Source organism: Rhincodon typus, chromosome 17 (genome assembly GCF_021869965.1).
Source record: "Rhincodon typus isolate 14 chromosome 17, sRhiTyp1.1, whole genome shotgun sequence".
In the NCBI taxonomy this organism is placed as follows: domain Eukaryota; kingdom Metazoa; phylum Chordata; class Chondrichthyes; order Orectolobiformes; family Rhincodontidae; genus Rhincodon; species Rhincodon typus.
In genome coordinates, this window is record NC_063348.1 from 13,715,818 (window position 1) to 13,738,421 (window position 22,604).

Consider the following 22,604-nt stretch of genomic DNA (forward strand, 5'->3'; position numbering starts at 1 on the left):
CTCAAAACGAACGTTGTTGGGTGTAAAACATGAGGAGGTGAAAGTGAATATTCCTTTCCTGCTCCATGAGTGAATGCTGCCATTTTCCTTTCTTCCACAGCACCACAATGAGACATTTGGTCAAAGCAAGCATCTGCTAGCTATTGGCTGTGGAGGTGATACTGGTGTCATGGTAACGTTACTGGATTAGTAATTCACAGACCCAAAGCTAATGCTCTTTGATCATGTGTTCAAATCCCACCCAAGGCCACAGATTCAATTAACTATATACAGAGTTGAAAGTTAGTAATGGTGACTTGGGCAACTATCATTGATTGTTATTAAAAAAATGCTTTCATTAATAAACTTTTAGGGAAGGAAATCTGTCTTCGTTACCTACTCTGGCCGAGATGTGACTCCCAGTAATGTGGTTGACTCTTAAATGGCCGAGTAAGCACTTTGTTGAAGGGCAGTTAAGGAGGTGCAACAAATTGCTACCTGCAACACCTACATCCCATGAGTTTAGAAAAAAAATTCTTAGATGCTTTAAAACCTCAGCACAGGGACAGCTGTTATGAGGGAAGAAAGCAGTCACGTGGATATGGAGAATATTCAAATGAGGTAGATTAAGGGTCAATAGATGTGAACCTGGAAAAACACAGGAGGTTAAACAGCATCCGAGGAGCAGGAAAGTCAATGTTTCGGGCTGAAACCCTTCGTTAGGACAGCGGGGCGGGAGGGGAGCCCAGAAGTAAATGTGGGGGAGGGGAGTGGGGCTGGGAGAAGGATGGTGGGGTAGTGATAAGTGGATGCAGGTAGGCGGTTATTGCGAATGGTCAGTAGGAAGGGTGGAGTGGATAGGTGAGTAGGAAGATGGACAGGTTTGGTCAGGTCAGTGAGGTGAGGAGGAGGGGAAGGGCTGGACATGGGATAAGGCTGGGGGTGGAGGGGTTTTGAAGCTGGTGAAGTCAATTTGAGACCATCGGGCTGTAAGCTCCCAAAGTAAAATATCAGGTGTTGTTCCTCCAATGACTATGACAGTGGAGGAGGCCAAGGATGGACATGTTGTCAGGGGAGTAGGAGGGGGAGTTAAAACGGACAGCAACTGGAAGGTTGGGTTGTTTGGTGCGCTCAGAGTGCAGATGCTCTGCAAACTGATCCCTGATTCTGCGTTTTGTCTCCCCAGTATACAGGAGGCCACATTGGGAGCAACGCATACAATAGATCAGGTTGGATGAAGTGTGGGTGAATCTCTGCTGGATTTGGAAGGATTGTTTGGGACCTTGGACAGAGGTGAGGGGGCAGGTGTTGTGCTTCCTGCGGTAACAGGGAGAGATACCGGTGGAGAAGTTAGTGGGTGGGGCGGGGGTTGTAGAGCTGACGAAGCAGTTATGGAATGAACAGTTTCTGTGGAAAGTGGATGGGCTGGGGAAGGAAATATCTTTTTGGTGGTGGGGTCTGATTGTCGTTGGCAGAAATGTTGGAGGATGATGCAGTGGATTCAGAGGCTAGTGGGGTGGTACAGGAGGGCTTAGGGGACTCTATCCTTATTGTTGATAGAGGGAGAGGTTTGAAGGCAGAAGCACGGGAAATGGGGGAGATGCGGCTGAGGTCATCTTTAATTACAGAGGAGGGGAAATTCCGGACTCTCAAGTAAAAGGATATCTGGGATGTCGTGGAGTAGGACACCTCATCCTGGGAGCAGATGCGGCAGAGGTGGAGGAATTGGGAGTATGGGATCACATTTTTGCAGGAGGATGGGTGAGAGAAGGTGCAGTCGACAGAGCTGTGGGAGTCAGTGAGTTGAAATGGATGTCACTGGTGAGTCAGTTTCTGGAGATGGAGATTGAGAGGTCCAGGAAGGAGAGGGAGGTGTCAGAAATCATCCAGGTGAATGTGAGGGTGTGGTGGAAGGTATTCGCCAAGTTGATGAACAGCTCGAGCTCCTTGCAGTAGCACAAGGCAGCACCTATGCAGTCATCGATAAAGCGGAGAAAGAGGTGAGGGATGGTGCCAGTGTAGTAAGGTGGGCATAGGTCAGGCCCATGTGGGTGCCCATGGCCACCCCTTTGGTTTGTAGGAAGTGGGAGGAATCAAAGGAAAAATTGTTGAGCGTGAGGACCTGTTCTGCCAAGTGGATGAGGGTGTCGGTGGAGGGGGACTGGGTAGGCCTACAGGAGAGGGAGAAGCAGAGGGCTTTTAGGCCCTCTGTGTGGGGGATACAGGTGTACAGGGACTGAATGTCCATGGTGAAGATGAGGTGTTGGGGGCCGGGAAATTGAAAGTTTTGGAACAGGTGGATTAAAGGTCCACATCTCCTTTGGTTTCCTTCTGTGTTTGTCGAATTGGAGGGAATTTTGATTTTTGAATGGTGAGTCCTAATGCTGTTTATGAAGTGCTCCGTGCAGGTTATCACTTGGAGAGGAACTGAAATGGGCAGGATTTTCTCCAGTGTCAATATCAATCTAAGGCTATCCTCAGTCCAGTCTCATGAAAGCAGCAGCTCCTACTCTTGTCAGTTCATCAGCCTTTCCTACTAAAATGAAAATTATTTTTAAAATATCAATAACAAGCTTTTAAAATTAACATGATAAGGAAAGGAACAAAAACAAAGGTGCTGGAAAAGCTCAGCAGGTCTGGCAGCATCTGTGAAGGAAAAATCAGAGTTAATGTTTCAGGTCCGGTGACCCTTCCTCAGAACTGATGGTGGCTGGAAAAATAACAGTTTATATGCAGAAAAAAAGGGACAAAAGGAGAGGGGAATGGGGTAAGGAGAGTGTTTACTCCCTACCCCATCCCCCTTCCCTTTTTTCTGCATATAAACTGATGTCTTTCCCAGCCACCATCAGTTCTGAGGAAGGGTCACCGGACCTGAAACATTAACTCTGATTTTTCCTTCACAGATGCTGCCAGACCTGCTGAGCTTTTCCAGCAACTTTGTTTTTATTCCTGATTTACAGCATCTGCAGTTCTTTCAGTTTTTATGATAAGGAAAGGAATGAGTTTGGGAGATCTGTAATGAGTAAATGAATGTTCCAGCATTATACAGATTATGTATATTTGTTGAAATCTTTCCTTTTACACCCTTCAGGACCACTCACAAGAAGTACTGACATAAAAGTAGTTCTTGGAATTTCTTGCAAATTGTCCTAATGAATGCAAGATGAAATGTTTTCACGAATTATGTCTCTTTTTCACTATTGCTTAAGTCCCCTGCTAGCAAATACCAAAAGGAAATCTTAATTGGAAAGACACTCTTCTGTAGTAATTCCAGCAGGGCAGCGAATTAGAAACATTGTTGAAAAATGACCACTTTATGCCAGCCCTAAGACTGCAGCATTTCAGATTCCATCTGCTCACTGGCTGAAACAAGGCGGATTTTAACTCCCAATGTTCAGCAGCAGGAACATGGATGTGATTATCTGGGGGCTTCCCAAATCCTGAATTACCCATAACTTCTGGCTGAAACTATTTCCTCAGAACTTCCAGCAGCATTATCCTCAAAGTTGGCTGTTGCCATTGGTCCCAGGTGATTACACATGGCTCATCATGTGTGCGCTGCCTTCATGCTATCTAATGGTAGCCTTTACAGTAGACACAGCCTAATGATATCAATGTCATTGGGTGGCAACCTTTCGACCTCTGGCTTTGTCACACTCTGGGGAGTTGGATGATTTTAATTCCCTCCGTGTCCATTCCCCAGATAAATGAGGGACTTCAAAACTGAGATAGTAGGAACTGCCGATGCTGGAGAATCTGAGATAACAAGGTGTAGAGCTGGATGAACACAGCCGGCCAAGCAGCATCAAAGGGGCAGGAAAGCTGACGTTTCGGGTCTGGACCCTTCTTCAGACGATGCTGCTTGGCCTGCTGTGTTCATCCAGCTCTACACCTTGATATCTCGGCTTCAAAACTGAGGTCCTTTCCACCTTGGAGGTGATGTAGATTAACATTTTTAAGTACTGAAAATCATTTAGAATTCGTATGTTTTTTAAGAGACAAATACTGAGAATCTTTCAAAGCACGAAGATATTGATATACCCAGACTGTGTGCAGTGTGACAGATTAGACGCACATTCTATTGTTTAGATTTTCTACAACTCCTTATTCTTAAGAGTGATAATTAGCTCAGGTGGCTGGATAGCTTGTCTGTAATGGAAGGTTGAAGTTAACAGTGTGGGTTCAATTCATGCACCAGCTGAGGTTACTATGAAGGACTCTCCCCTGATCTGAGGTGTGGTAACTCTCAGATTAAACCACTACCTGTCATCTCTTTCTAATGAGAGAGTGGAATTGTGGTGACTTTACTTTTAATTCTATGATCAGTAGCTTCTTTAGAACTGAAATGCTGTTGCAAGCTTTTCAACATTTGTATATTTGGCTTATGATTCATACTCTACCATGTTTGATCAAAAGGTAGCCCTTATCTTTGACTTGAGTTTTATTGGTGTACTAATCATTGTGAGACAGAAAGGAAATATATAAGCAGACATGAAGGGCTTGAATAATCGATTGGATGTGTTTTGACGCAGAGTATGATTGAAGGATATGGGAAGGAGACAGGCGACAAAATTTGTGAAGCTAAGGGACATTTTCTTTTGGAAAATTCTCTGAGGCACATCATTTTTTTAAATAAAATGTCAGTATAAAATGAGTGACAGGGTTGTCTTTTACATTTTTTTCTCCTTATTGTTTTGACTAAATTCACCAGAAATCAACAGCAGCTGAAATATTAACGGGAGCAGGGAGGTGTAAAGCGAGCTGCTGATCACTATGTGCTACTTTACAACAATACCCCAGTCTATATCTATGCCCAGTGGTTTTGCTATGATTTTTGTTCAAAATCCTACCATTGCTTTCCAGGTCGAGGGTGTTCCATGCGAATGGCAACTGCTGAAATACAGGGTGGCATCTGAACTCAGCATTCATTCTGCTCCCTCCTGTAAAGTCATGATCTGGAATCAAAGGGAAGAGATGTCATTGTTTTCCTGGCCTCGTTGTAAAGGGTGTCAATAGTTCTTTGCTACTGTATAGAAAGGGATTTGTAGTTGCTTGAAAATGCCTGCAGTAAACCAGACACAATAGTAACATAATGTGGCTGCTTCAGATACCATCTTCCTGCTGAAGGCAAAACACTGCAGATGCTGGAGATCTGAAACAAAACCAGCATCCGTGGAGAGGAATCAAATTGTGAAGGGTTGTACCATATTAACTCTGTTTCTCCCTCCGCACATACTGCCAGACCTGCTGAGTTTCTCCAGCACTCACTGTGTTTGTTTGTTTTCTGCTGATTCGGGCACTTTTAGAAAGTACTGGGAGCTGGGACTTCACCACATCTGAGTGAGTTCAGAACCAATGTGATCAAGAAGAAAATACTTTAAAAGATTTTAAAACTTAACACATGCATAATACTATATTTGTTTGACTTTTGCCATTTTCTTTTCCTCTTTCCTGCACTTCTCACGTCCTTATTCTCTCTTTTATTTCTTCCTCTTTATTGTTCTTTCCCTGCTTCTTTCGCAGTGGATCCAGATTTGTTGTAATTACCACTGGAACAAAGGCTTAGCCTCTGTTGCACAGAAAGGACATCGGAGTGACTTGAGTATATATGAGATTGTCCAGAGCCTCCCCTGTGTGTCTCTCAAGGCCCTTTGCCCCTGCTACTTGGATTTCCTCAATGCTTTCAGCAGCCTACTCCACAGGATCTTCCATGACAGATATCCTCATTATTAGTCACCTTCCCTCCACAGTGCAGGGTTGTGGTGGTCTTCAATGCTCTGCACAATATGTCAGACCCACCCTGGAACACACTGAAGGGAATCACCAGACCATTTTAGACATCTGAATCTCTTCTTCTGCAGCCACACATGATTGGTCACTCATGGGGAGAGAGTCAGGTTTTATACCTCTCCTGTGCTGCAGTGCAAGGGTTCCTCATTGCCGTGAGCAGCTGTGTCTTCAATGGGCAGCCCTCATCTCTGGGGATCCATTCATCAAGATGACGGGATGAGGGACTGGAATGGCTGTGACACCTAGTCCTGAACAGTACTTGAGCATTATGGCAGCTGTCTGTAAACAGCACCCGCTCCTGAAGGATCCACTTTCGATGGTCACTGTGCAGTTGTACGTCAATGGGGTGAAAGCTCTTTCTGTTGATAAAAGCCACTGGGAGGTCCATAGGAGCCTAGTGGCTACATCCATAAAGACAATGGAACTATACTCAAGGGGAATCCATTGGTGATGTTCCACACAATGGCTCTCTGTACCTGACTGTCTAGATCACTTCAGCAATGACTTGTCGTCACCTCCTCAAACCACAAACAGGCTCTGACATGGAGGATTCCACACATGTCCCAGTGCATCGGTGAAAAAAAATGATCTTCCGAACCATTCACATCAGGCATCTCCATGCTTCTCAGAGGAGTCTAAAGTATGGGGCTGAAGTCAGTGCTAGCCTCCCTCGAGTATCTTCATTGACATCTATGCACAGGCATCTGCAGATAGTATAGGCTTACATCTTTCACTGTTCAGAGAAAGTTCCCTCAACTCATTCCTGGGGTGAAAGGCTTAGTTTTTGAAGAAAGGTTTGACAGATTGGAGCCAAACTCCATTGGTGTTTAGAAGAATGAGAAGTGATCTTATTGAAACATTACAACATCCTGAGGAGACATAGGAAATTGGAGCAGGAGTAAGCCATTTGGCCCATGATTTCATCATTCAACTGGAACATGGGATTTGATAAGGTAGGTGTTGTGGGATGGATTTAGGGCAGCAGGCAGAACTAAGGGTCTCAGTTAGAGGTCTCCCTTTTAAGACACAGATGAGAATAATTTCCCCCATGAGGGCCTATGTGTGTGGAATTCTCTTCCTCAGGCACCGTTGGATGCTGGGCCCCCGAATATATTCAAGGTAGAGTGATGAATGAGGGAGGCGAGGGTTACGGAGGGCAGAGAATGATAGTGGAGCCAAGGCCACAACCAGACCAATTGTAATTTTATAGCATGGCGGAGCAGACTGGAAGGGCTGAATGGTCTAATCCTATGACTGTTCTCTGTGACCCTCTGTTCCAATGTACACTACTTCTGGGTGTTCTTTGGGCAGAGGCTCTCTACCTCTGTGTACTTTGCCCTAGAGACTAACCCTCTCACTGCTATTGCTGCTGTGGAGATACCGATGCCTGAACGTCCCTCCATTCATCTCTGTCCACCTTTCCTGTTCCTCCCAACCTCCCTCCTCTTTCACAGGTGAGGTTAGCAAGACTAGGTATTTGAGTCTCAACCAGTTGGGGTCCAGCCCCTCAAATAGAACCAAACACCCCCCCACCAAAACCTTCCCCTTACTACCACCTGCTGAACAGGGTACTGCTTCCCCTCTGCATCCCAACACCAGTCTCACTTATAGGATCACCGGCTGATCCTCTGTCGGATGGCATTGATGCTAATGGCGAGACTGCTGTATCTATGAGGTTCGATCACATGGGTCTGGCACCTGAGTGTTGAAGGTCCTGGTGAGGTCCTGCTGTCCTAAGCACCTGTACCCGATGTGAAGAGTTCATCAATGTCCCTCAGTGTGAGATAGCCAGACGAAATCTGCCCAAAGCAAAGGTGCCCAGAAGTTTCTCAGGATATTAATACAAGATCTCTGCTAGCTCCACTTATAGGACCATGCACACCCACTCCCCACCCCCTCCCACTCCCCACTTTACCACCACCCGCCCCCACAACAGACCCCTCCCACAATCACTGCCACCCCTACAGGAGCAACACCCTGTATAACTGGTCCTTTCTGAGACCTCCCTTTGCTGCAATTGCTGTACCCTCTTGAGGCAAAACACACTTTGAAAATGGCTGCCCCCCGAAATGGTGGTGAGGAGGTGTCTCTGCCAGGTTAGGGATCTGACATCCCAGGATTTCTGTGCACTGTTTATTAGTTAAAACAGCCTGTAATGCCACCTGATTGTATGAGAATCCCAGTTCACGACCTCCTGCACAGAGATAGTAAGAAATGCAGATGCTGGAGTCAGAGATAACACAGTGTGGAGCTGGAGGAACACAGCAGGCTAGGCAGCATCAGAGGAGCAGGAAAGCTGATGTTTCAGGTCTGGACGCTTCTTCAGAAATGGGGGAGGGGGAAGGGAGCTCTGAAATAAATACAAAAAGGTGGGGAGTGGTGGCAGCAGGTAGGTAGTGGTGGGGATTGGTCAGTGAGGTGGGAGGAGTAGATAGGTGGGGGAGGAGACGGAAAGGTCAATGAAGTGGGGACGGGGGTGCTTGGTCTTGGGATGAGGGTCGGGGATGGGGAAGCTAGTAAAGGTGAGTGTAGGTAGGTAGTGGTGGGGATTGGTCAGTGAGGAGGGAGGGTACCTACACTCACCTTTACTAGCTTCCCCACCCCCGACCCTCATCCCAAGACCAGCCACCCCCCTTACCCCCGCCTCATTGACCTGTCTGTCTTCTCTCCCACCTATCCACTCTTCCCACCTCACTGACCAATCCCCACCACTGCCTACCTGCTATCACCACTCCCCCCCCTTTTTCTATTTATTTCAGAGACCTCCTACACAGACTCGGATAATGTCACAGTGGTGAGCCCACCTGCATCTTCCTGCCCGCTAGGAAACATTTCAAAGCAAAGTTATGATGTTAGAGTTCCGTGTCTCAGTCTTTTGTCCCCTGCAGATTGGCTCCTATCTGTTTCTTCAGGTTTAGGTAATGCTGCAGCCATTGTGTCAGTTTTTGCAATAGTGAGTATTGAGCTGAACCTTCACTCACCTGGCTGGGCTCATTTCCCAAAACTGGGTCTAGTGTAACCCCTTCCCTGTTGTACTGTTTACATGCTGTGTCAAGAAACCCTTCCAAAGGGTTCTTACAAATCCTGCCCCATCTCAAGGCCCTAGCATGAAGTGAGTTCCAGTCAATATAAGGGAAGTTAAAATCACCCACCACAACAACCCTGCTGTTTTTACATCTTTCCAAAATCTGTCTACATATTCTTTCCTCTATCTCCTGCTGGCTGTTGGGAGGCCTGCAGTATACCCCCAGCAATGTGATTTCACCTTTCCTATTCCTGACTTCTACCCATGCTGCCTCGCTGCACAAGTCTGCTGATGTATCCTCCCTCAGAATAGCTGTGAGATACTCCTTTACCCACAATGCAACTCCCCCACCCCTTTTACCTCACTTTCTATCTGAAACATCTAAATCCTGGGACATTCAGCTGCCAGTCCTGTCCCTCTTACAGCCAAGTTCCGTAATCACTACAATGTCATAGTTCCATATGCTATCCAAAGCTCTAAGTCCATCTATCTTGCCTATTATACTTCTCGTGTTGCAACACATGCATTTCCGAGCACCTCCCCTGTTCCTTTCGGCAGCATTTCCCTGCCTGTTCTTGTTTGACTTGGTTTCTACCTCTCTCTCAATTTCTGCATCTACTGCCTGACTCCTCTGGTTCCCATCCCCCTGCCACACTAGTTTAAACCCTCCCCAACCAGTCTACCAATTACCCCTGCACCCCCTCCCCCCGCCCCACCCCCGCAGGGACATCAGCCCCAGTCCTACCCAGGCATAACCTGTCCAGTTTGTACAGGCCCCACCTCCTCCAGAACCGGTCCCAATGCACCAGGAATCTGAAACCGTTTGCCTCACACCATCATTTCAGCCATGTGTCCATCCTATATATCCTGCTGTTTCTACTCTGCGTAGCTCATGGCACAGGTAGTAATCCTGAGATAATTTCCTTTGAGGTTCTACATTCCAACTTTCTTCCTAGTTCTCTATATTCTGCTTTTAGGACCTCATCCCTTTTTTTTAACCTATGTCATTTGGACGAATGTGTATTACAACCACAGGATCTCTTCAAGAATGTCCTGCAACTGCTCTGAGACATCCACGACCCTAGCATCAGGGAGACAACACACCATCCTGGACTCTTTGCGGAGCCAGAAGAGGTAAGTGAGGTCCTAAACGAATACTTTGTGTTAGTATTCACCAAAGAGAAGGAATTGGAGGATGATCTCACGAGAGGGAGCATCGAAACTCCAAGCCAAGTTGCTATTAAAAAGGAAAAGATGCTGTGCGTCTTAAAAAGTGCTATGGTAGATAAGTCTCCCGGTCCTCATGGGATCAATCCCAGAATATTGAGGAAGGCAAGAGAACAAATTACTGGAGCATTGATAGACATCCTTGTGTCCTCTTTGGCCACAAGTGAGGTCCTAGAGGACTGGAGTATAGCCAAAGTTGTCCCACTGTTTAAGAAGGATAGCAGTGATAATCCAGGAAATTACAGGCCTGTGAGCCGCACATCAGTGGTAGGGCAATTATTGGAGAAGATTCTCAGGGAAGATTCTCTATACACATTTAGGAGCAAATGGACTTCTTCATGATAAACAGTATGGTTTTGCATGGGGAGGTCATTCCTCACTAACTTGATTGAGTTTTTTGAGGAGGTGACAAAGATGATTGATAGGGGAAAAGTGGTTCATGTTGTCTACATGGACTTCAGTAAGGCCTTTGACAAGGGTCTCATGACAGACTGGTACAAAAGATGAAGTCACATGGTATCGGGGTGAGCTGGCAAGATGTATCAGAACTGGCTTAGTCATAGGAGACAGAGGGTAGCGGTGGAAGGATGCTTTTTGGATTGGAGGGTTGTGACTACTGGTGTTCCACAGGGATCATTTCTGGGACCCCTGCTGTTCACGATCTACATAAATGATTTGGAAAAAAATGCAGCTGGTCTAATTAGTAGGTTTGGAGATGGTACAAAGATTAGTGGAATTGAGGATAGTGAGGAGAATTGTCAGAGGATACAGCAGAATACAGATCAGTTGGAGGCATGGGCAGAAAAATGGCAGATGGAGCTTAATCCAGACAAATGTGAGGTAATGCATTTTGGAAGGTCAAGTACAGGTGGAAATTATATAGTGAATGGCAGAACTCTTAAGAGTATTGATATGCAGAGGCATCTGGGTGTGCAGGTCCACAGATTTCTGAAGGTGGCAGCGCAGGTAGTTAAGGTAGTAAAAAAGCCTATGGCATGCTTGCCTTCATTGGAAGGGGCATTGAGTATAAAGATAGATAAGTTATGCTGCAGCATTTAGAACTTTAGTTAGGCCACACTTGGAATATTTGGATGCTTTGGAAAGGGTACAGGAAAGGTTTACCAGGATGGTATGGGGGATTTTTAGCTTGAAGAAAGGTTGGATAGACTGGGTTTGTTTTCACTGGAACACGGGAGGTTGAGGGGCGACCTGCTGGAACTTTATAAGAGTGTGAATGGCATAGATAGAGTGGAAAGTATGAGGCTTTACCCCAGGGTGGAGGGGTCAATTATTAGGTTCAAGGTGCAGAGGGGGATGTTTAAAAGAGATGTGTGCGACATGTTTTTCACACAAAGGGTGGTCAATGCCTGGAACGTGCTGCCAGAGCAGGTCGTGGAAGCAGGGACAATAGCAGCACTTAAGTCGCACCTAGATTAATACATGACTAGTAAGGGAATAGAGGGATACGGATCCTGTAAGTGAAGGCAGTTTTAATATGGAAGGGCAAAACGTGTCAGCACACGCTTGGAGGCCGAGGAGCCTGTTCATGTGCTGTATTATTCTTTGTTCTATTGAGCTGTTAAATAAAGCTATACTTAAGTTAACCTGTACTCACATTTCCAAAGAAATGAAAAGGAGTGGCTGTAACCAGTCAACCATTCTTTACTTGTTTACACCTCCTATCATTATGTGGATTATAAAACAGTAAGAACTGGATGACAGTCAATATCATTAGACAACACACACACACATAAGATTAGCAAGCACAAATATTTGTTTTTGTCATTTTGGTCCCTGTGCCCGGGTCTTTAAGTCATGAGATCTCAGAGATGGGTCCCTTCCCCATCCTATGTTCTTTCAGTATAAGAAGAGTTATGTGGAAAATCCCATTAAGTGATATTGCTCAGTCGGGAGCCAGTGCACACACAATGGGCCAAATGGTCTTTCTCCTGCACTGTACCATTTCTGTGATTCAATCCACTGTGTGACAGCTGCTGGAGGCCATGTCTTTAAATTAATCTAATGGGTTCCTGACGGTCCCTGGAGGGAACAGTTTATCAGGGGGAACGGGTACATCTGAGGATATTTGGCTCAAATTGACCAGACCAGGGCTCGGGAGGGGAGGGGTTGAAATTCTGTTAACAGCCTTATATCCTTAGTTCAAAAGGTGCAGTATGGGATCTGGTGAACGTCACGTCGCCCTCCAAACCCTTTCATCACCAGCAAAACCAGGCCAACTGAGGAACATAGGAACAGAAGTAGGCCATTCAGCCCCTCAAGCCTGTTCCAGCATTTGATGAGATCATGGCTGATCTGTGGCCTAACTCCATATACCTGCCTTTGGCCCATATCTCTTATCACCTTTGCCGTTTGTGGAAGAGGGTTCCAAATATCTACCATTCTTTATGTGTAGAAGTGATTCCTACATCTCTCCTGAGTGGTCTGGCCCTAATTCTCAGATTATGCCCCCAGTTCTAGAATGGATTTAGTTTATCTTTATCGGTCCTGTCTTCCCCTGTTAATATCTTGAAGACATTGACCAGATTGCCTTTAACCTTATAAATTCTAGAAAAAAAAGGCCTAACTTGTATAATCTCTCCTCAAAACTTAACTACGGAAGTCAAAGTATCTTTCTTATAAATCTACATGGTACTCCCTCAAGGCCAATGTATCCTTCCTGAGGTGTGGTGCCCAGATCTGCTCATGGTACTCAACTGAGGTCTACACAGAGTTTTGTATAACTGCAGTATAACTTCTTCATCCTTGTACTCCAGTCCTCTAGATGTAAAGACAAGAATTCCATTAGCTTACTTGATTATCTTCTGTACCCATCTGTGATATTTTAAGAATCTATGCACATGGACCCATCGAGTCACTTTGGACATTCAACGTATTTAATTTCAAACAATCTAAAAAATACCCTGATCTGCCCTTTTATTGATCCAAAAGGGATAACCACACATTTGCTTAGATTGAACTCTATCTGCCACAGTTTTTGCCAATCACTTAATCTATGAATATTCATTTATAATTTTATGCAATCATCTACACTGTTAACATGTCATCTAACTTTGCATCATCAGCAAATTTGGATATAAGACTTTCTCTGCCATTATCCAAGTGTTGAATAAATAATGTGAATAATGGAGGTCCTAACACAGTTCCTTGTGGGACACCACTGGTCACATCCTGCCAATTTGAGTTTCTACCCATTATCCCTACTTTCTGCTGCCTACCACTTAACCAATTTCCTAGCCAGGTCAGTAATTTGCCCTCAATTCCATGGGCTTCTACCTTAGTTAACAGTCTCTTGTGTAGGACTTTATCAGATGCCCTCTGGAAGTCCATATAATCAACATCCATAGACATCCATAAAGTCCCCACTGCTTCTCTCCTCTTCAAACACTGACCCTGTCCATCTCCAGAACATTGCCCATTGTTTACTCCCCCACTTAAAGCCATGTTGACGCTGATGTGTGGTGGAGTGGGTTGGGTGCATTGAATCTGGCAGCAAACAGTTCAAAACTGCATGTCTTCCATTTATCTGTAGAAGTTTTCTTGACTTTTGCAACTATTGCATAGGTGATTCACTGAAACTGTTCTGAGGCAACACAAAGTGTGGATGACAAGACTGTTGAACTCGGAGGAGGAGGAAGTGAACATGAGTATGGGTGATTGTTGGAGAGGGCGGCTGGTGCTTAGATGCAAACAGGCCTTATCCCTAATGATAATGAAGGGTCCAGACATGTAATGGTCAATTTGCCTTTTCTGTCTTCACCAATGAACTGTCCTGGTCTATCCATGATGTTATGGTCAAGAAAGCACAACAAAACCTGTACTTCCTCATGAGGCTAAGGAATTTCAGCAAGTCGACATAGACTCCTACCAATTTTTATAGATGCACCACAGAAAGCATTCTATCTGGATCCACCACAGATTGGTACGGCAACTGCTCTGCCAAGGACCACAGGAAACTACAGAAAGTTGCGAACACAGCCCAGTCCATCACATAAGCCATACTTCCATCCACTGACTCCATCTATACTTCCCGCTTCCTTAGAAAGGCAGCCAACATCATCAAACACCACTCCCAAGCGGTTATACTCTTTTCCAACCTCTTCCGTCAGGCAGAACATACATAAATATGCGTAACCAACAGATTCAAGAACAGCTTCTTCCTTGTTGTTATTAGACTTCTGAACAGGCCTCTCAAATTTTAAATTTAATGTTGATCTCGCTCTTTGAGCACCTTCTCTGCAGCTCAAATATTGTATTCCTCACCCTGTTTTATCACCCCTAAGCACTTAGTATGGCATGATCTGTCTGTACTGCACACAAAACAAAACTTTTCTCTGTACATAGGTACGTGTGACAAATCAAATTTAAAAAATAAATCATGGGCGTAGGTGCCTGACCATTTTCAATGATTTCTGTTTGAATTTGAACTTTGGTGCCAAAATATTTGATAGCTAATGAAATGCTTTTGGAGGGTCATCGCTGTCATAGTGTAGGAACTTCTGTAGTCAATTTGCACATGGCAAGCTCCCACAAACAGGAATGAGATACATCAGCAAATGAACTGCTTCATAGACATTGCCTGAGGAGCAAGGGTCAGCAGTTATTGAGGAGAATTCTCTTCAGTCCCTGGGAGGGCACCTCTGATAACACTGCGCTTTCTCAGTACTATACTGGGGTGTCAGAGTGGCTTCTGTGCTCTCCTCTCTGAAGCAGGACTTGAACACACAACTTTCTGACCCAGAGATGTCAGCGTAATCACTTGATACTTGAAGGGAAGGGGAGGCTGGGGGAACAAATTATCAGACATGTTAAGGGAACACAACTGGGATTTAAACAAAAGTGGCAGACTTTCCAAAGACCACCCTGTGGTAGAATAACTGCAAAGAATGGAGACAGTTGATGTACAGGTAAAAACGTTCCCCTTGCTGATGAAACGGGAGTAGTCTTAGTGCATGATTTGTCAATGTTCTGATGCACCTCGGACCCCTAGCCTCGCCCACTTAAACCTGAAGGGGCAGTGCCTATTGTTGCCAATTTTGAACACAGCAAATGGTCCATACTGAGCCATGGTAAAAGTGAGCCAGTCGTTCACTGGATAACAACCTCTCACTCTCTGTACACTTGACCCTTCAATACTTGGCCTGCTACATTGCTCCACTGAAGCTCAACACAAGCTAACCTTTCCACTCGGAACTCTGTAACCTTCGCCACTCAATTTTGAGTTCAACAACCTCAGACCAGCTGCCTCCAGCTTGTACCAGGTCTCTGTACTTTTCTTGTCTGGTTTGCTTGCCAGGTTGAACTTCCTCCTCCGTGTTGTAGTCAAATGGATTTTGTGGAGCCATTTACACCTCATTTGGATCCATCCTTTGTTTCTTTACAGTTCCCTGTTAAGTGTCCTCCTGAAATCCCCCAGCCTGCATCCTATCACTTACATCTCCCCTAATTTCCTATATTTCTATCTTTTTTCAGTTCGGATGAGAGGTCATCGACCTGAAATGTTAACCAGGATTTTCTTTTTGCCTGAGTCCTTTGTTGTATTCGTTTCAGATTTCCACAATCCACAGGACTTTGCTTTTGTAAACTGGTTGAATTTCTGTTAGGTCCATTAGCAACTTTTTTTTTCTAATCTCATTCCAATGAGGAGGAAGGAAAATGCTTGTGGTGAAATGTGAAATCGAGGTGCATTAAAATAAGGAAATAACAGGAGAAACAGTAGCTGCGTGAATCCTAAGGCATGAAATCAAGGCATTGTTTCTTTAATGATAGCAAGGTGTAGAGCTGGATGAACACAGCAGACCAAGCAGCATCAGAGGAGCAGGAAGGCTGACGTTTCGGGCCTAGATCCTTCTTCAGAAATGGGGGAGGGGATTCGCTCCCCTGATGCTGCTTGGCCTGCTGTGTTCATTCAGCTCTACACCTTGTTATCATTGGTTCTTTAATGCTGGCTGTATACTGACTGTATATATGTAACTAAACAGGGTTAGGGTGTGGCTTGTTTATATTGCCGCTCTTGAGTTTACACTGAAAGGAGTTCAATAAGAGTAAAACTGAACAAGCTGTAAAACAGGTGAGTCACTCAGACCTGTCCACCCTTATCCTGCTTAAAAGATAATGTTAAAATAAGGGCTCGACTCTCAAGATCCAAATCCACACTGTCATTGATTTCTGAGTACTGTGATAACAGATGGCCTGGCCACTGTTATTTGAACACTAAACATGACATACCTCTAGATTACAGGCAGCAACTGCTTAATGACATTGCGGGTTTATTTCCAGCAATAGTTCAAGAAGGCAGCTCATCACCACCTTCGCCAGGACAGCTAGAGACGGGCAATAAGTACTGGCTAGCCAGAAATACCCACATCCCATGAATGAATGAAATAAATGAATTTACAACAGCAGTCTGAAGCTGGTCACTACCTTCAGTTTATGTTTCCTCGAACCAGTCAGAGTACAGACGCAGTGTTACAGGGAGATAACAGCTTTCTGACTGTACTGAAACTGCAGAGTCAAACTGACACTGATTTTCAGAGAGTGGCGGGGAGGAGACAGAGAGAGATTGTGGTAGTTAATTATTAGTAATCTGCCACATTTCGAAAGGAGTGGCAGTAGTCAGATATTAAAATTACTGCCCTTTGAACAATTACTGTCCTGTAACCCTCAACATCTGTCAGCTTGTCAAACACCAATCTTCTTGACTGCTTCTGGTTGCCAGGTAGCGCAGGGGAGGAAACCAACAGTCTTGGAAACTTTATAAAACTTTTGCGGTGATCCGAATGCCATGCTTGATGCAGGCTGGAAATCATCCTTAACTGAGACTTTCCACACCGATACAGCCTCAAATATCAACATGCACCAATGCAGTTACATTGGCCCTTGGTTTCTTACCGGGCAATGTAAGGTGCAGGAAAGGGCCATGAGAATATGCCACTTGACTTTTCAAGTGCCAACAACTATCATGCCAACAACTATCCATGGCATAGTCTAAACACCAATGATTTAGTAAGAACATAAAAAGTAATAGCAGAAGTCGGCCATTCAGGCCCCTCGAGCCAGTAATGCCATTCTGTAAAATAATTTCTGATCTCCTCTTTAGTGTCAGCTCCTCTTTACCCTCAGCTCCACGATTGTTCAAAAGTCATCTACTTCCTCTTTAATTATTTTCAGTGATCTAGCCTCCACAACTCTCTGGGGATAGACAATTCCAGACCATCAGTATCCTCTAGAAGAAATTCCTTCACATCTCAGTTTTAAATGAGTGCCCCCTTATTCTGTAACCATGCCCCCTAGTTCGAGACTAACCCATTAGTGGAAACATCTTCTCAACATCTATCCTGTCAAGGGTCCTTAGAATCTTGTATGTTTCAGTAAGATCACCTCTCATTTTTCCAAACCCTAACGAATAAAGGCCTAACCTGTTTAGCTGTTCTTGATTAGTCAACCCTTTCATCTCTGGAATCAACCGAGTGAATCGCATCTGAACAGCTCCCAATGGTGACCAAACCATATCTGTTAACAGTACTCCAGCCTTACAAACATCCTGCACATTTGTAATAAGAGTTCCTTATTTTTAAACTCCAAGCCCCAAGCAGTAAGGGGCAAAATTCCATTTGCTATCTTAATCACTTGCTGCCCCCGCACACTAACTTTTTGTGTTTCATGCACAAGAACATGAAGATTCCTCTGTGCTGCATTTTTTGGGAACTTTTGCCACTAAATAATAGACTGTCTTTTGATTCTTCTGACCAAAGTGTATCACTTCAGTTTTTTCACCTTAAGCTCCATTTGCTAAGTTCTTGCCCACTCATTCAAACTATCTATATGCCCTTGCAGATTCATATGTCCTCATCACAATATGCCCTCCCATCACCTATCATCAGCAAGCTTCGCAATGTTACATTCTGCCCCGTCCTTCATGTCCTTACTATTGGAGATTAATAATTGAGATTTTAGGACTGATATTTGTGACACTCCACTTGTTACACCTTTCCAGCTTGTAAAAGACCCATTGAACCTGATTCTGTCTTCTGATGTGTTAACCAATCCTCAATCCATGATAAATATATTACCCCTAATACTGTGAGCTCCTATCTTATACAAAGCCTTGTATGCGGTACCTTATCGAATGCCTTTGGGAAGTCCAAAGACACAACATTTTACTGGTTCCACTTTTTTTAAAATTCTGCTTGTTATATGCTCAAAGAATTTGAGCAAATTTGTCAAATATGACTTGCCTTTCACAAAACCATGTTAACTCTGTTTGACTGTAATAAGCTTTTCTAAATGTTCTGCTATTTCTCCCTTAATCATAGACACCAGCATTTTCCCCTAAAACAGAATAAAGAATAACTGGCCTACAGTTTACTGCTTTCTGTTTCTATCCCTTCTTGAATGGGAGCAATGCATGAATGATTTTCCAATCCACTTGATTATCTGACAAAATACTTTGCAAGAAATAGAGCCATTGAGTCATACAGCATGGGAACAGACCCTTTAGTTGAAACAGTCCATGCCAACCAAACTAAACCAGTCCCACCTGCCTGCACATGGCCCGTATCCCTCCAAACATTTCTTATTCATGCACTTATCCAAATATCTTTTGGATGTTGTAATGTACCCACATCCACCACTTCCTCGGGAGGATCATTCCATTCACAGATAGTAGGAACTGCCGATGCTGGAGAATCTGAGATAACAAGGTGTAGAGCTGGATGAACACAATAGGCCAAGCAGCTCAGAGGAGCCAAAAAGCTGACGTTTCGGGTCTAGACCCCTCTTCAGGAATGGGGGAGGGGAAGGGGATTCTGAAATAAAGAGAGAGCTATTTTGCTTGGGAACCCTGCAGCCTAATGGTATCAATGTGGACTTCACCAGCTTCAAGATCTCCCCTGCCCCGACCGCATCCCAAAACCAGCCCAGCTCGTCTCCGCCTCCCTAACCTGTCCTTCCTCCCACCTATCCACTCCTCCCATCTCAAGCCCCACCCCCATCTCCTACCTACCAGCCTCATCCCACCCCCTTGACCTGTCCGTCCTCCCTGGACTGACCTATCCCCTCCCTAACTCCCCACCTACACTCACCTTTACTGGCTCCAACCCTGCCTCTTCGACCTGTCTGTCTCCTCTCCACCCATCTCCTCCTTTATCCATCTTCTATCCCCATCCCCCTCTCTCCCTATTTATTTCAGAATCCCCTTCCCTTTCCTGCTCCTCTGATGCTGCTTGGCCTGCTGTATTCATCCAGCTCTACACCTTGTTATATCATTCCATACACATGCCACTCTCTGTGTAAAAAAGCTGCCCCTCATGTATTTTTAAAATCTTTCTCTTCTCAACTTAAAAATATGGCCCCTACTCTTGAAATCTCCTACTCTAGGGAAAAGACACCTGCCTTTCACCTTATCTATACCTCTCATGATTACAAAAGCCTCCATGGGGTCACCCCACAACATCCTACAGTTCAGTGAAAAATGTCCCAGCCTATCCAGCCTCTTCTTATAACTCAAACCCTCCATTCCTGCAACATCTTAATCTCTTCTGAACACTCTCCAGCTTAATAATATCCTTCCTGTAACAACATGACCAGAACTGGACACAGCACTCCAGAAGAGGCCTCACCAACATTCTGTACAACCTCAGCATAACGTCTCAACTCCTACACTCAAAGGTCTGAGCAATGAAGGGAAGCATGTTAAATGCCTTCTTAACCATCCTATCTACCTGTTACGCAAACTTCAAAGAATTATATACCTGAACCCCTAGGTCTCTCTGTTCTACAACACTATCCAAGGCCCTACTTTCAATTGTGTAAGTTCTGCTTTTGTTTGTTTTACCAAAGTGCAATACTTCGCATTTATCCAAATTTATCTCCATCTGCTACCCTTTAAACATTGATCCAATTGATCAAGATCTCTTTGTAACCATAGATAGCATTCTTCACTGTCCACTGTACCACCAATCTTGGTGTTATCCACAAACTTACTAACCATGCCTTCTATATTTTCATCTAAATCATTTATATAAATGACAAATAAAAGTGGACCCAATACCGATCCCTGTGGCACACTGCTGGTCACAGGCCCCCAGTCCGAAAAACAACCCTCCACCACTACCTACTATCTCCTGCTGTTAAGCCAATTTTGTATCCAATTGGCAGACTCACCCTGAAACCCATGTGATCTAACTTTCCTAATTAATCTTCCATAATATCTTGCTGGATCATTGCCCCTCCAAAGTTTAATTACATTCCAAACCCATTGAAACTTCAATTTTCTAGACTGGACATTGGCAACATTATGGGGAGCGAAAGCCTCATCAAGGTTCTCACACAATTATCTCTGATTTGTATAGCTTTTAGCTATTTTCCTTAGTTTTTCAGCCAACTTTATTATGATTAAGTATTCAATATTTCAATTTTCTTTGTCAAAACTGCATTAGGGAAGATACTAGCATATCCATCCCTCGCACATAATAAATCATTACATGTTTCCTGCTCAACAGACTCTGACTGACCTGCTGAACATTTCCAGCATCCCCTGTTTGCATCGAGACAAGTGTAATTAAAAAGAATGGTTGAATAAATCCATATTAGCAAGACATTGAGCTTACCTGATGCAGATCCGGAAATTCCTTTCAAGGATCCCAAAGCAGTGGTTAAGATGACAAATGCAGAAACCCCCTTAACACTGAGGGAGGGGTGTTAAATGGCAAATGAAGTTAATCCTGATGCTCTATGACTGCATGAAGATTGGGCCAGAAGTAATTTAATTCGGAGACCCCATGAGGGCTTTGTCGCTTGTACTTTTGGTGGCAGAAGTTCGATTAGCTGTAGTTCTATGTTAAACAGAGAAGAGCTAGTTATTTTGCATGCACAGTGCTTTACATGAACATTTGACTAGTTCACGAACACTGCAGTAGCTGTTAAGAATCACTGCACTGGACACCGAGCCTCTTGTGTATAGTCACTGAACACCACAGAAGGAAGTTTCTTCAATAAATATAAATCAGTGCAGGAAATAGCTGATTAACAATGAAAGGGATGTGCTGATTGCCTAAAGTGTACTTAGGATGACTTAACTATTCAAATCTTTACAGTCGCAGTCCTACAAATAGTTAATTGCTAACCAGCTCCTTATAACAACAGCAAAACCCGTCCTACAGGTTAGTCTGTTTGTAAAGAAAAATAAATAGGTGTCAGTTTTCTAATAAAAAGTACATTTGCTCCTTTAGCTGGGAACCTTAGAGAGATAGACACCTGTTTTCAGACTTGCTACGTTCCCTACAACAACAATGAGCCCACGTCCACTCCTGTCCCAAAGCTGTTGACCCTGGCAGGGCAGCTACCTCTCTGAGATGACAGTTAATGGGCTTTTCTTCATCGTGTTCCCTGTCCCAGACACTGCGCTGCCCTCACCTTGGGAGTGAAAAGGCTTGTGTCCTAACGTTACTGAAGGAATCCGCCTGAGCAAATATTATAGAAAGTTACATAGAATATTATTGAACCCATTCTGATGAAGGGTCACTGGACTTGAAATATTAACTCTGATACTCTGATTTCTCTTCATTGATGCTGCCAGACCTGCTAAGTTTTTCCAGCAATCTCTGCTTTTGCTTCAGATTTTCAGCATCTGCAGTTTTTTTGTGTTATTTTGCTCAGCTTGATGGATATCACTTACAGATCACTGGATAACAGTAATCCCAGCTCATTTGACAAAGTTTCCAGCTCATTTTTTTTCCTTTATTCATTCACGGGATGAGGGCATCGTTGGCTTTACCAGCATTTATTGCCCATCCCTAATTACCCAGAGGGCAGTTCAGAGTCAACCACATTACTGTGGGTCTGGAGTCACATGTAGGCCAGATTAGGTAAGGATAGCAGTTTCCTTCCTTAAAGGACTTTAGTGAACCAGATGGGTTTTTCTGACAATCGATAATGGATTCATGGTCATCATTAGATTCTTAATTCAAGATATATTTTAGTGAATTCAAATTCCACCGTCTGCCCACCTGCCTGCCATGTGGTGGGATTTGAACCTGTGTCCCCAAAATGTCATCTGGGTCTCTGAATTAACTGCCCAGTAATAAGACCACTAGGCCATTGCCTCCCCCTGAATTAGAAAGCCCTCCAAGCTCACTGGATTACACTCGCAGCTCATTGGATAACAGTCCCATCTCATTGGACATCTCTTACAGCAGATCAGACAAAGCTCCCAGCTCATTGGACAGCCCTCCCACTTGTTTCATTATGCTCACTGCTGATTGGATGTACTGCATTTTGATTTCTAAAAGGCAGTTGATAAATTGCCACATCAAAGGTTATTGTGGAAATATCAGCTCACGTTGTAGGTGGTAGCATATTGGTACTGATAAAAGATTAACTCCCAAGCTAGAAATTGAGAGTAGACATGAATGGTTCATTTTCTAGTTGGTATAATGTTGTGTATTACACTGAGGATTCTCAGTATTTTGCAATTTTTCGAGAATTACTTGAATGAAGGTACTGAGGTTGTTTGCTAATTTCCCAGATGACAGAGATACTTAGGAATGTAAGTTGTTAAGAGGAC

General features: G+C 44.2%; 1 protein-coding gene across 3 annotated transcripts in view; it reads right to left on the bottom strand.

Annotated features, from left to right (window-relative positions):
* The window catches only part of LOC125485229 (ETS homologous factor-like), a 59,183-nt gene extending 38,191 nt beyond the window's left edge, over positions 1-20,992 (bottom strand). For all 3 annotated transcript variants that reach the window (XM_048607103.1, XM_048607102.1, XM_048607101.1), the window contains exons 1-2: positions 20,650-20,992; positions 4,830-4,934 (exon numbers count right to left, since the gene is read on the bottom strand). In XM_048607103.1, coding sequence (XP_048463060.1) covers positions 4,830-4,908 — 79 coding nt within the window. In that variant the 5' untranslated portion in view covers positions 4,909-4,934; positions 20,650-20,992. The remainder of the gene's footprint in view (positions 1-4,829; positions 4,935-20,649) is intronic.
* Between the last annotated feature and the right edge of the window lie 1,612 nt (positions 20,993-22,604).